Source organism: Semicossyphus pulcher, unplaced genomic scaffold (assembly GCF_022749685.1).
Source record: "Semicossyphus pulcher isolate SPU_LCO1_2020_fin unplaced genomic scaffold, fSemPul1.0.p SCAF_3, whole genome shotgun sequence".
In the NCBI taxonomy this organism is placed as follows: Eukaryota; Metazoa; Chordata; class Actinopteri; order Labriformes; family Labridae; genus Semicossyphus; species Semicossyphus pulcher.
In genome coordinates this window covers 290,001-305,000 of record NW_027211704.1, presented here as the reverse complement: position 1 = coordinate 305,000, position 15,000 = coordinate 290,001, and the positions used below count along the sequence as shown (strand labels likewise).

Sequence of the window (15,000 nt, the reverse complement as noted above, 5' to 3'; positions counted from 1 at the left end):
TGTTTCCCACATTTGTATTCCAGAGGAATACCAGTCACCAATTATACAGAGTTATGCAAATTACCCACTTGACTGGACCACATATTACCTTTATTAAGGGCCATTAATTCAGCTGTGGTAAAGATGCCAATTATCATTGTTACAGAACTGTGATATTATGTGAGTATATAAATGACAAGTGAAAAAAAGACTATTGTTGCTTCAAAAACAAGCGGCCAACATCCACTGTGTTACATCACCAGGGAGCCAAGCCTGTCTTTTCAGTGAAGTCGCTGTCCATGGTGCTGAACAGGGGCTATGCAGCCCTAATGGAAAAAGTATCCAGAGTGTTTAACACAGGTCTATGAATGTGATAAAGATAAGACTGGAAATCAAGAAATAATTGTAACTAAAGTGAGTTTTAAGTAGGTTTTTAATCATACAAAGAAATTATTGTGAAAATACTAAAAATAAACTTCTTTTTAATTAATAAACGGTTTTGGAGCCCACTGCAATAGTGTCACTATCTTAAAAGATGTATCTAATCTTTAAATTAAAATGTTTAATCAGCAAATTAAACTGTATAACTGAAACTTTTCTCCCCCTATTGGTACATTTAAGCTATTAAGGCTCAATGCAGGATACATAGGTTGTACAACTTCATTCACCACTTCATCTTGGCCTTCAAACACTAAAAACAAAGAAAAATGAAAAACCAAAAGCGTCCAAACTTTTATTTAAAAAAACCCCCCAAGTGTAAGTATTTGTTTTGAGCACAACAAATGTGACTTCTTACAAGATGGACCGTGGGTGTGTTTTCGGGTGAAACCCACCGTGCCCTCTCAGGAAAGTGGAAGCCCCCCCGTAAATCAATGTTTATCGATTTCATTAGGCTGAAATAAAGAGCTGTCAACGTGCCTGGTGGGCTGGTGATATTCGACCAAGATCTAGCCGCTCGGCAGAAGGTTTGACCTCCAGCGCCACCTGGCTGTGGCAACCTGCATCGCACAAAATGTTCTCCGACAAGGTTTACTGAACCAATCCCGAAAGGCAGACACCGCTTTTCCAATCTCGGTATCTGTTAGTGCAGTATGTGCACACAATATCAGACCAATGCATTCACACTAAACAGGACTGCCAGCATCATCGCAGGAATGAATCATGCTCTGCACGAACAAATAAACCTGCATTCTTCGTGGTAAAAGAACAAACCTACCTCTAGCAGTGACACGTCGGATGGCTTGGTTTCCACTGGTAGGTCGTGTTGTGAATAAAGACAGAAGAATTTAAATCCGAGAAAACAAAACCTGAAAGACGTGGTGCCTCTGCTCAGCCTACTACAGGGGTCCCATCTGGCTAATTACCTTGTCAATAAACCTTGACAGTAATATCGCGAGAACGAGAGTTGATGGGTGAGAGCTGAATCTGACTCTCCTTAATGATCTCGTTCCACTTTCAATGTTGCAGCTCAGTTGGCCCATAAAGTGAGGAGCCCTGTAAATCCCTGTTTCCTCCCACTCACTGTAGAGTGGCCATCATGCACGGCACGCGAATGGCAGCTTTTTGTATTATACACTGTAGAACACTATTATTGTCTGTAATCCTGTCCTGCCCAAGCTTTGTAAGATGGTTTGTGGTAGGCACCGCATGCACCATAATAACAAAGGATTCACAACTTAATATGACAAATGGCCTCTAGATGACCTTACAATGCATGCTGTTCTAAGGCCCTTGAATTCACAGTTTCTATCATGCTTTAATAATTACTAAACACATCTGTAGTCCTGGATGTTCTCAAGATAAGATAAGAGACAAGATAAGCTTTATTGATCCCCCACTGGGTGAATTTACTCTTTACAGCAGCTCAACAGCAAATCAAAGAAAGTACTCAAGTAACAAAAAATACAAAAAGTGGGTGGCAAAAACAAGATTTAAAAAATATGCCAATATAAATAATAACAGTAACAAAATAGTTACTGTAAGGGTTAATCATTACTTAAGGGGCGTGATATCTAACTAGGTATTTACACTGAATTCCTCTTCACCGTTTTCATAAGTTTCTACCGCAGAAAAATTCAAATATTATCTTACAATATTGAAATGTTGAAATATGTACTCTGACCTCTGCATTATGGTTGGAGATGTTTGTTGCACCGACTTTAGCGACCTCTGCTGTCACAAGTTCGACGTATACCGTAATAGCCTTTACTATTGCTTTTGAGCTCTGAAATCGCCTTTATTGCATCGGTTCACTTCAATTATGTTAGCATTAGCACATGTACTTATTTAAAACTGAAAAAGAAAAAACAAACAAACTTACCCCATTCCCGGGGTTCTCCCTGTCAGTACCTCGTACTGACACTCCCGTTCACAAAACATTCCCTCCATTTCCGGTCCGGCTCTCAAATCCGTCCGCCACCCGCGCTTCTCGTGTGCAGCTTTTGAATGTGGCGTGTCGCGCTAAATTTAACAAGAAATACGTGTCAAATTAAATTGAGTACACCCGCAACTGTTTTACGACTGTTACATTCACAAGCTAGCTGCTGTCGTTTACTGTCTGTAGACGTTACTCGCACAGAACAAAGATACATGTCAAGTCAAGCTAAGCGAGCCTGCACTGAAAGCATGACCGTTAAGAAGATCGGAACCCACAACGGCTCCTTCCACTGTGATGAAGTTCTGGCCTGTTTCTTCCTCCGCCAGTTACCTGAGTACAAGGTCGGTCCAGTATGCTGCTATATTGAGATATGAGGGGTACCACTATTGTTCCCTTCACTGCTACTGTTCAAGTGCAGTCTGTGTCGCTACTGTTAAAAATACAACACTGTTGATAGAACCACTGAAAGACATTTCCTAAGTTTGCATTAATACAGAATAAATGACTTTTTGATTGATTTTCGTTTTTAAAAAAATAGATTTTTATTTCCGTCATGGATCCTATGTCATATTATAAGACTCCAAATGGGGGTGCTGCTGTACAGAAATATGGAGCTCCTAGATATCTGATATTGTAATTTTGTATCTTTAATAATTGTGATTTAATCATATTTTTATAAGAAAAACCTGTGGTATGTCACATCACATCCTCTTAGAGTTTTCTTATAGCACAATCCCTGTCACATAAAGTTGTGGCTCCGCCACCAAACTTAAAACACCATTTTGCAAGTGGTTGATAAAATCCTCAGTCACAGGACATATAAGTTTATATAATGATAATTTTATATTTTTGTCATTGTCTAAATATTCTGGAATTCAGAAAATGTAGCAAAATATTATTATAAGATATTTACAATGAAGCCCACAGTGAGCCAGTTACATCAATGGAACGCAAACAAAAGCATCTGCTAACTGAGATTGTACCATTGTAACAAACACACAGTAAACGGTGTGTTTATATATTTTACTTGACCTGTCACGTCACAATATACAGCCTATCGTTTAGTTGCCCAACACCGTCACATAATAACTGGAGAACAGAAACTACAACATACAGTAGTTATTCTGCTAGTCATTTTGTTTACACCACTAAATGTAAATTCAGCATCAGACATGTGTACATGTTAATTTCTGGTTAAGTAAGCAGAAGACATAATGCTTATTAATAATCTTAAATACTTTTTTATCACATGTGAATAAAGATGCAATTCATGTGGCCCCAACTTTTTTTAGAATGAATTTAAATGCATCGATCTCCTGCACTGAAGAGGTTTTAAAAACCTAATTTAGGCCCTTACATAAAATCTAGATGTCACTTCTTTCCTGGAAATCTATCAGATACTTGATCAGGATGATTGCAGATCTAAACTCTCTCTTCATTGCACAGGATGCTGACATCATTCGGACCAGGGACCCGACACGGCTGTCAGAGTGCGACATCGTTGTGGACGTGGGAGGAGAGTTTGACCCGAAGAGGCGTCGCTACGACCATCATCAGAGGTACGACTGTGATGGAAGGCTGCCGTGAACAGATTACCTGAACTCTTGGAAATGGCACAATAGGCTTTTGAACTTCCTAATGAACTTTGTGACATGCAGCAGCTGCAAAGCACCGGTGTGACTGATATAATAACTATGGCTCATTTCATTTAGATATGCTGGTAAGCCATGTAATTGAGCCAGCCACCATAATTAATGTAGTAAATTACAGCTGGGTGTTTCCTGCTGTCACGTGGCACGGTGTCTGCTGGGATACAGACCAATTGTATTATTGACAGATATTAGTGTAGTTCAGATATATCTGCATCAGCTGGAGCTGAAGCAGTCCTTAAATCCATCAGTGCATCACTGGAAAATTAATTGGCAGCTACTTCTCGATAATCAATTTATTGTTTAAGTCGATTAAAAAATCAACGATGCAAAATATTCCCCTGATCCAACTTAGGATCCAGCGAAAGTGAGGATTTGCTGAGTTTCTTCAGGGTTGGTTGAACAACATCTATTTTCAGGATTAATAATCATAAGAAATATCTCATGCAAATATGACAAAAAGCCCCTCGTAACGAACTCCAATATGTGAGCATTCACTTCTTGTCTGTGTTTCATTTCATCATTAACTGAATAGCCTTTGGTTTTGGACTGTCAGACCTAAAAACAAGATCTTTCCTCAGACACGGAAAAATTACAAAAAGCATTTTTCATTAAGTTCAAAAGTTTTACAGAAAAAAACTCCAGACTTGGAAATCAAACAGGAGTTCAGACCTGCTGCTCTTTTTGGTGGGGGTTTAATGTCCAGAGAACAACATGTGAGGAATCTTATTTCCATTGTCTGGGTCCAAAATGCAAAAGTATAGTAATGTCGTGTATCTGTGGGGCTTCTCCTCTGACACCTTTGACGAACTATGAACCATGAAGGAAACGGCTCTACGTTTTCTCACGCTACATTTCCTGCCAAAGTTCCTTCCGAGTGATTGCGCTCCCTCCAAGCCTCATCACGTTGAGTAATCAACCTATTGCAGACGTCGTGTCTGCTCAGTGTCCTGATGGTAATCAGTGATAGCTCTTATGACCACGGTGATAAAGATATGCCAGGGCTCTCTTCCTGGCAGGGTGTTAGTGGTAATTAGCGCTCCTTCAATTGAACGCCCCCCCGCTGCTGGTTCACGAGGCACGGAGGCTGCCACGACGCTGTCAGGGGCCGCAGGAGAATGTGCCTGTCACTCAGGCGCTGACAGGGGCAAGGCCGTTGTGAGATGGATGTAAGCAGGCCGTGGTGCTGGAGGAAGTTGGAGAAGGAGCTGACGGGAACAATTAGTCCTCATTTCAAGAGCACTTCTTCAAACTGTGACAGATGAAGCTGACAGCAACACAAAAACATCACAGTGAGAGCCGTAAATGAAGCCATTAGAGGAGTATGTCATTCTGGAAATATGTTTATTACCATCAGGTGAGAAGAGTGATGTCACATTTGATGCTCCACAGAGAGCACGAAGTTTGATTTTATTTCTATCTCTGTGGTTGTTGTTGAAAACTTTGGAGACTGTTCCTTTAAATCTTTGTATTTATAAAAACACATCCAGTACTCATGTATTCAGATCTTCAGTTAGCTTGTAGCACTGGCTAAGTGCAGAGCCACCAAAACAGCTGATCTGTGGTTACCTGGGTAACCGGTATTTATTTGTTGGACTAGTAATCGGCTGGACACGGTGACCTCCTCGAGTCTTATACACAACGTAAAGGTAACCATCTGAGACTCCAGGAGGCCACTGTAGCCCCAGCCAGGGAAATACTCCGCACATAACCAGCCATAAATCATAATAAAACATGTCATTCTGACAGGGCGAGGCTATCTGTTTCTATTCCTTATGCTAAGCTAACCAGCCTCTGTTTGCAATAACTCTACTTTAACTAACAAACATGGTCAGCTATTCCTTCAGAGCTGCCAGGATCAAGGAGCATCGGTGTGGGGTCTTCGATGTTTTCCATCCAGACTTTATCTTTAAAGTATTTAAAAGTTTCTCAAGCAGAGAGGAACACGTCTGTAAGTGAGGAGGCAACACAAACGTTCCCTAAACACTGTCGGAAGTTTAATAAAGCACAACAGATGAGATCTGGCAGGGATTAAGTTTGTGGTTGCTCACTCTATAAACTGCTCAGACTGACTCAGCGAGGGAACACATAGTTTTTATGCACATTTGTATTGTGATGGCGTTTAAGTTGCTCTCTTTGGCTCTGTGATAATTGCAACAAGCAAAAGCTCCTAAATAAATTGCCTGGCCTAGTTTTCTGCTCCTTCGTCCTGCAGCACTAAGTTACATTAAACTGTTCTCATGTGAAAGGGTGGGGGTAAACAGCACTGACCTAAAGCCCATCAGAGCTTCTGGAGCGCTCCTTTAAAATACTTGGGTCTGTTCCGCCGTCCTGAAGGTCGCTGTGAGATCTGAATGAATTAAAAGGAACATTTCCTGCTGTCAGGACAAATGGGCTGGAATTTCATTAATCCAGTTTGAATTTATTTTTTGACGTAACATTTTTGTTGGACTAAAAAATTCCCTCCATCCATAGAGACAACAGATGGCTTGAGGAGGGGTCTGTAATGAGGAGGTTACAGTAAAGGGCTGACGAACAATAGGAGACCCTCAGCAGGCAGGCTGGCTTTGACAGTGGCTCATGAACTGAATGCAAACTAAGATCATTGTGACAGGAGCTGGAGTTAAAGTGACGCTGGCCTTTTTGCCTCATTATTGAGAACATGTGGACCAGCTCTGGCAGTCATCTTCTTCTTCATTAAGCGCTTGAGTTTCTTGAGATGCTTCAAGTAAAGAGTCATGAAGCATCATTTTGCACACGCAGTCAATACGCTCAAATGAAGCCATCCTTTCTAGCAGAAGTAAGTGGTGCAGCTGGTGCACGATGGGAGTTGTTGGACTTCATACAGCTAAGTCATGGTCTGTAATTGTGCCAAAATATTTCCATTTGGTTCTTTTATGTTGTGCTTACCTTGATCTAGTCGTGTGCGGTGAATGCTAGTTTCCATCTTTGATTTCACACAAACAGTTTGATGACTTCTTTTCAGTCAGTGTATCTTTTTCCAGCCGTTCTGCATCGCACTCTGTCATTTCCCTCTCCCTCATTCACTCCGGTCTCCTGATAATCAGCATAGAAATGCCTCAGCTTGGCCAATTAGCCCTCTAATGGCTGTGATTACCCCCTGCTTCCCTTGCATGTCACTCATTCATTTGACGGTGGGTTTTCCGCTGTGCTGCAGCCCAAGCATCCTAATTAAGCCTGAATTAAATGACCAGCGGTGGCTGGGTGCTGGAGCCCACCCATCTCAGCACGTGGCTGAGGAGAGACCTCCGGTGGCTTTTGTTTATGTGCCAGCACGCCTCCAAACACAGCAGAGCAGAGTATCTGATGTTCATCCAGTGATGTGCTGCCTCGTGTGGATGCAGCTGAGAGGCCAGTTATTGGAGAAGCGGCAGTTGTGTGTTTAGGAGCACATCCTTCAATGTTTTATCTCCCGGCCTTGACCTTTGCCCTGAGTGCTGGACATGTCCTGTCTGTAGACCATGATGTGTATTCGGTTATTAGCATTGATAAGCTGGTGTCCATGTCCTTTACATGTAACGTCCTGCAGTACAACATTACAGTTTATCTCTTCAGCTCATGATTTGATTTCTTTAGATACTTTTTCACACGAGGAAACTGAAACACATGATCGTCACTACTACATCAATCAATTCAGTGTTAAACAAATCGATACAAAGTGGAAACATCGATCCATATCCTTGTCTTTAAGATACGCCTTTATTTTGAAACTCCCATCTCACACTTGGTCACACAACGTCCGACCAGCGTCCGACCAACGTCCGACCAACGTCCGACCAGCGTCCGACCAACGTCCGACCAACGTCCGACCAACTTCTGGCCAACTTCTGACCAACGTCCGACCAACGTCCGACCATCGTCCGACCATCGTCCGACCAATGTCCGACCATCGTCCGACCAGCGTCTGACCATCGTCCGACCATCGTCCGACCATCGTCCGACCATCCTCTGACCATCGTCCGACCATCGTCCGACCATCGTCCGACCTTCGTCCGACCACCGTCTGACCACCGTCCGACCACCGTCCGACCATCGTCCGACCAACGTCCGACCAACGTCCGACCATCGTCCGACCATCGTCCGACTATCGTCCGACCAACGTCTGACCAACGTCTGACCATCGTCCGACCAACGTCTGACCAACGTCCGACCAACGTCTGACCAGTTCGGTTTACATTGAATTCAAACGGAGGGAGGCAGAATATGGATCATTAAAATAGTTCCAGATTATTTTTCTGTATGGACTGATTGAGTAATCTTTGCAGGGTCAACTCTAAAAGTGTATTATTGTGTCACAGATTTATATCATTTTATCTGTTAACGCTTATCTGCTAACCCTAACCCTAACCCTACTGACTCAGTTAAATACCTTTACAAAGTGTTCTTCTGCCCACAAACAACCCAGAAGTATTTAGTTTACAGTGAAAGATAAAGAAAAGGTGAAAGCTGAAGCAGCTGATTTACTGGTAGCTGACGAAGCCTCTCCTCTGTTTGATTTTAAACACCTTTCTGTTCTGTCGGGTTACATGCCCTTTGGTTTCAGGTAAATATTCGTGAAGTCGAGGGCATCTGTCTAACAACATTGTTCATACATGCTAATAAAAGTTTGATAACGTTTTCTCTCTGTGATTAAAACATCGACGCGTTTGAAGGCAGTCTTTCTGTTTCTGTTGTGTTCAGCTAACAGAACGTCTTCTCTCTGTTCAGGACCTTTTCGGAGACGTTCCACAGCCTGTGTCCGGAGAAGCCGTGGGTGACCAAGCTCAGCTCAGCAGGCCTCGTCTACCTGCACTTCGGTCGTCAGCTGCTGGCCCAGCTGACGCAGCTGAAGGAGGAAGACAGGCAGCTGGAGGTGCTCTTTGACAAGGTGGGAGGAGGAGGAGGACGACAGATTTATAGCAGACGGGAAATTAGCGACCATTGTGTTTTATTCACCACACAAACAATAGAAACAGATGCTTTTACCTGCCTTACTTAAACAAGTGCCCTGAACCTTCACATCGAGGTACCTTTACCTCTACAGTCGGACAGCAACGAGGGGAAAAGCATATAAGGATGTAAAATGAGCTAGCTGCTCAGCTACTTTAGTCAAAGGAAACCACACAGTCACCGCCAAGTTTACTGTTAAAGTTCAGACATTCAGTGTGATTACAAATAAAAGCAGTGAGACGGGATGTGGCAAAGCTCCTCTGTAGTCATATTCAAAGTCTTTCAGACAGCCGGGCCAGCGGGAGGCGTCCGCACACACAACATTTAGATGTCCAGACGCATTAAGCCACCCAAATCTTAGGTCACTAAAAATATTAGCACCATTAGCTCATATCATCGTCGGCCTTTTCATGTGTCAGCATGTTAAAAAGTAATCCCTTTACTGACGGCCGGGGCTTTATTTATTCTAGGATGTCTCTTGTCCTGTTGCAGCTCAGACAAACTGAAGCTCTATTTGTGCCCTAAAACTTAGTTTCACTTGTGAGCCGCTTGTAAAATGTCAACTCTTTGGTGATTGACCTTCTGCTGAGGACTTTGCAGCTCTAAAAATGTCTCTGCTCCTATTCTGCTTCTTTTTGCACTGAAGAAAAAGCAGCAGTTTGTCTTTGAAGACCCAGAAGTGCACTTAAGGCTTCCTTAAATACCCACTCACTGTGACCAAATGAATTTCAATCAGCAAAATGTAATCCAACTAAACCCTCTCTCCTGAAAGTCTTCTTAACTTCCTGGATGTTAGAGAGGATTTACTGCCTTTTTTCAAAACGAGCGTAGATATAAACGTGTTAACCTCTCATGTCACATGTCTCTTTCGATTCCTCGCAGCTGTACGAGAACTTTGTGGAGGAGGTGGATGCTGTCGACAACGGCATCTCACAGTGCGACGGGGAGGCCCGCTACTCCGTCTCCACCACGCTGAGCGCACGTGTCGGCCACCTGAACCCAGCCTGGAACAGCAAGAGTCAGGACACCGAGGTGAGGGAGGCATGAGTGTGCATGAATACCAACACTGAGCACGTCTGTGATATATCACAAATGTTGCAGAGTATACACGTGTGTGGGAAACCAGGACGGAAACCATAGAGAACCAGCTCACAGTCAAAGTTCAGCTTTGGACTCAAAGGTAACAGAGACATAAATATGAATATTTTCTGGTTTCTTTCCTCCTCTGTGTCAGGAAACAAAACAAGACATTTGAGGATGTCATCTCGGCCTTTTTAGAATTTTTCTTATTTGACATTTTATTTCAAATAACTGATCAATAAATCAAGTAAATGATCGGCAGAATAATCCACAATGAACAGATCCTTGCAGCCCTCTTGAGATACGATTTACGTGAATGTGAGCAAATGATTCACCCAGAGATCATCGTCACTCTCACCTAACAGAAATGACGCTGTCACGAGCAGCGCGGCAGCACCAGGTGTAACGAACATCAGGTGTGAGATACATCAGGTTTATCAAAGTATAGATCAGGATATCCTTGATTACAGCGCGGCCAATGAGCACCTTTTGACTCACATTCACAATGTGCAACTACCGGTGAACAGCAGCAGCTTTTATCACCATTAAAGGGCCAGTTCGCCGATTTTCACCCTCAGTCCTGTCAAGCTATCATGGGGAGCTCATGTCATTATGGTGGAAACAAAAGCAGGTTTCTCTCTGTGCCTTTGGCGGAGGCCAGGGAGCTCGCCAAACTACACTCCAGCGTCTCTCGCTGAGCTGTTCCTTTCAGGGGGAGGGGTGCAATGCATGCTGGGTGTTGTAGGAATGTAGAATGGGCGAAACAACGAGCTGTTTGTACGACTTTCTCCACAGCTATGGCGCCAATTTCAAATATTATTGCTTCTATGGATTACAGAGAACACCAGCTGTGACTGACAGGAGCTTTAACAGGAACTGCTCCTTTAAAGCCTGTCTATGTAAATTATAGGTTGCAGGTGAGTGCTTCGTGGAGCTCTGTGGACACACTAAATGTTTTATCACTGCTTGGATTTCTACAGCATCATTTGTGGACACGATGAGTGCACATTGTTATATCTGTTCGGGGTCTCTCGTCTCTTTTTGCTCTACAGATCAGATGTAAATTAATCACACAAAGAGGTTTGTTTGATTAGACGTTGTTTTGCTTGTAGAGTTACATTTGTTATGCCCCACCCTAAGGTGGCCTTATGGGGCAAACAACAATCCACAACTGACCCAACAAAATCACAGAAAACAACCTAAAAAAAAGTCAAAACCAACGACACCAAGTGCACCTCGTCGAGCAGTCACCTGGGAAGAGACAACAGAAGGGGAAGAGGGACAAACAGTGCAGGGAACACATTCAGCCGTAACACAATACACATGGAAGCAAACAAGCTGCTACAAGCTGCAGCGAACAGCTGTTTTCTCAGGGCTGTCAAAGTGCGTTAACGCACGTTCCCTTTAACGCCACTAATTATTTTAACGTGATTAACACACGCGCGTTCTATTATTATGACCCTCCGCCCGCCCCGTAGTTTGAGAAATCAGGAAGCGATGCAGCCGCAGTGTTGTGGATAGCGAGCAGAAACAAACTTTTAAATGTCAAATTCAGCCTGAAAGCTGGTCATTAAAAACGTCCGTCGTGCACACGCGGCTCACGCGCTGTGAGAACTGAATTGCGAGAGAAAATATGTAACTTTTGTGACTTAATGAAACAGACTGCTGATGAAGACAGTCAACACAGCAGACAGAGAGACAGACAGAGAGAGGGGGCGGGGCCAGCAGCTGTGCAGAGAGCAGAGGTGCAGGTGTGCTGGGGGACTGAAGCAAAGCAAAGTGATCAGATTAAAGTAGATTGTGAATTAAAACGTGAATTAAGGTGAAGCAGAGAGAACAATCAAACTGTGGAAGGAAGAAATCAGCATCTAGAAAGAGTTTAATCCAGACTGAGTCAGTCTGCATGTGACGTGCGTCTCACAGGAATCACTGATATGTGCAATGATCACCATGTTCTGCTTTCAGCAGGTCTTTTGAGCGTGCAGAACCTTTGAGGTTATTCTGTAGAATATTCTGGACAGTATTTGTCATTGTTTTGAAATGTTGCAGTAATAATAAACATACATTTGCATAAAGGAAGCACATTTGTCCATTCCCATGTTGATAAGAGGATTAAACACTTAAAAATATCTCTTTAAGGTACATTTACAACAGGTAAAAAATGTGCCATTAATTTGCGATCAATCACGAGTTAACTATGGACAGCCATGCGATTAATCGCGATTACATATTTGAATCGATTGACAGCCCTAGTTTTCATTGTTGATTAATTAACTGTGCAGTCTGACACCCGCAGCAATGTCCTAAAGGCCAAACTGACGTCTTCAAATTGCTTTAAATTGCATTTTTTTGTCCAAACATGCAACGATATTGACTGGACGCTGGGCGTAACATTTAATATAGTTATTGATAATGGGCATCGTGGCCGAGGGTTCCTTTTCCATGTGCTGGTCATTATTTACTCTCCAGTGAGCCACTTGAGTTGCAGTTGGATATGAGAGGATTGTGATGTACGTGTCAGTTTATCGATAAATAACGAGGGAAACAGACGGGACGGCACTGCTCATCCTAACATGACAGACAGTTTTCCTGCATACACCCAAAGCCCTCTCACATAAGATTCTTCTGTACGACTCAGCCGGCAAGTGAAACCAGAAAGCCTCCCACACGAGACTCTCATGAGAAACCTGCAGCCGCTCTTTGCATTAAAGACGCCAGATGCTTTTTGTCCCATCGTTGGGTCGGTCTCAGAGAAGAAGCTCATCTGTTTTCTCACATTTCAGTTCACATGATTATAATTCTTGTGCTGCTACTTTCCTCCAGTTTCCACACTATCTCAGTCTGCGAGGCGAGACGGCTCGGAGAGACGAGAAAGACTTTGAGTATTAAACTGTTCGGCAGAGAACTTGATGGAAGAGCGACCTGGAGATCTGTCTGCACTGACTGTGATAATTGAAAAAACCCCAAGATTTCATCTCCTCCATGCACGTGTGTGTGTGCGTGCGTGTGTGTGTGCGTGCGTGCGTGCTTGCGTGCGTGTGTTTTTTGGCCCATCTTTCTTCCACATGTGCGTTTGAGTTTCTGCTCACGAGACAGAGCTAGAGTGAGGTCAGGTTTGTGCAGGACGTGAAGCTGATGAAGCTGATGAAGCTGATGAAGCAGGGCTGCAGGGCTGAGTGTGTACGACTGTATTTCTCTCATTTTATCCAGGAACCAGACTCACTTCATGTATCTGACACCACGCTGAAGTGGAATTCAGAGGGGGTGAAGTCTCGTCGTCTGTCAGAAAAAGTCCACATTTCTGCTTCTGAAATGTGAAACGGTTTTACTGTCATATTGTTAAACTGTATTTGATAACAGCATGCATGTGCCATGTGTTTTCACCAGGAGGGTTTCAGAAAGGCTTTGAAGATGGTCGGGGAGGAGTTCCTGGACCGTCTGGAGTTCTATCAGTCCTCCTGGCTGCCGGCTCGTGAGGTGGTGGAGGAAGCGATCAAGGAGCGGCATCAGGTAAAAGACGATCCCCTCTGATCTGGACGTTTCTGCTTTTAATAGGGCTTATTTCTCCAGAATTCGCTGGTAGATTTAACAAAAAAGGAAAAAGCACAATCTCACTAATAATGCTGTTTGGATCTCTGCTGGAGTGAGGTCCAAAAACACACCTGCAATGACTGGGTATCACAACAGGTGCCATCAAAGAGAACGAAATCTATGGACTGAACTTAAAGAGATAAAAACTTCAAGAGATAAAAACTTTCAGAGATAAAAACTTAAAGCGATAATGTGGAAGATGTCATTTAAAAGCTGAGCTAACCCGACGCCCCGTTCAGTTGTATTTTTAATGCCAAAAACTAAAGACCATGTTTTGCCTCTACATTTCAGCTCCAGGTAGATCATATACCTTGGTACGATTAAACATGTTAAGAAACTCAAGCAGTTCTTCTATCTGTCCATACACTACAGTTGTTGCCTCTCTGCTAAAGCCAAAGGCCTCCCCTTGTTGTGTCTTTCCTTTATCCGGCACATGAGTAACAGACGACTCCTTTTCCTGTTTCCAGGTGGATCCCAGTGGGGAGGTGGTGGTGTTCTCCCAGGGCGGCTGTCCCTGGAAGGAGCATCTTTTCACCCTGGAGAAGGAGCTCCAGGTGGAGACTCCAATCAAGTTCATCCTCTACCCCGACCAGAATGGACAGTGGAGGGTCCAGTGTGTCCCCGCTGGGCTCAACACCTTCCAGAACAGGTGAGGCTCCAGCCAAACTGCTTTTAGTTCAGTTATATGAAAAGTTATTCACAAGCTGTTTCTGCTTCGTGAGGGAGAGACGTGCGAGAGCTGCTACAACAACACACACTGACACACACTGACTCACACTGACTCACACTGACTCACACTGACACACACTGACTCACACTGACACACACTGACACACACTGACTCACACTGACTCACACTGACTCACACTGACACACACTGACACACACTGACTCACACTGACACACACTAACACACTGACTCACACTGACTCACACTGACTCACACTGACTCACACTGACACACACTGACACACACTGACTCACACTGACACACACTAACACACTGACTCACACTGACTCACACTGACTCACACTGACTCACACTGACACACACTGACACACACTGACTCACACTGACTCACACTGACACACAGACTCACACTGACACACACTGACTCACACTGACACACACTGACACACACTGACTCACACTGACTCACACTGACACACAGACTCACACTGACACACACTGACTCACACTGACTCACACTGACACACACTGACTCACACTGACACACACTAACACACTGACTCACACTGACTCACACTGACTCACACTGACACACACTGACTCACACTGACACACACTAACACACTGACTCACACTGACTCACACTGACACACACTGACACACACTGACTCACACTGACTCAC

The 15,000-nt window shown here is 43.7% G+C and overlaps 1 protein-coding gene across 1 annotated transcript in view; it reads left to right on the top strand.

Moving 5' to 3' along the window:
• Nucleotides 1-2,399: 2,399 nt before the first annotated feature.
• The window catches only part of myg1 (myg1 exonuclease), a 23,769-nt gene continuing 11,168 nt past the window's right edge, over nucleotides 2,400-15,000 (top strand). Inside the window, exons 1-6 of the mRNA XM_069678581.1 lie at nucleotides 2,400-2,697; nucleotides 3,803-3,915; nucleotides 8,734-8,893; nucleotides 9,838-9,987; nucleotides 13,423-13,545; nucleotides 14,094-14,275. Coding sequence (XP_069534682.1) covers nucleotides 2,425-2,697; nucleotides 3,803-3,915; nucleotides 8,734-8,893; nucleotides 9,838-9,987; nucleotides 13,423-13,545; nucleotides 14,094-14,275 — 1,001 coding nt within the window. The 5' untranslated portion in view covers nucleotides 2,400-2,424. The remainder of the gene's footprint in view (nucleotides 2,698-3,802; nucleotides 3,916-8,733; nucleotides 8,894-9,837; nucleotides 9,988-13,422; nucleotides 13,546-14,093; nucleotides 14,276-15,000) is intronic.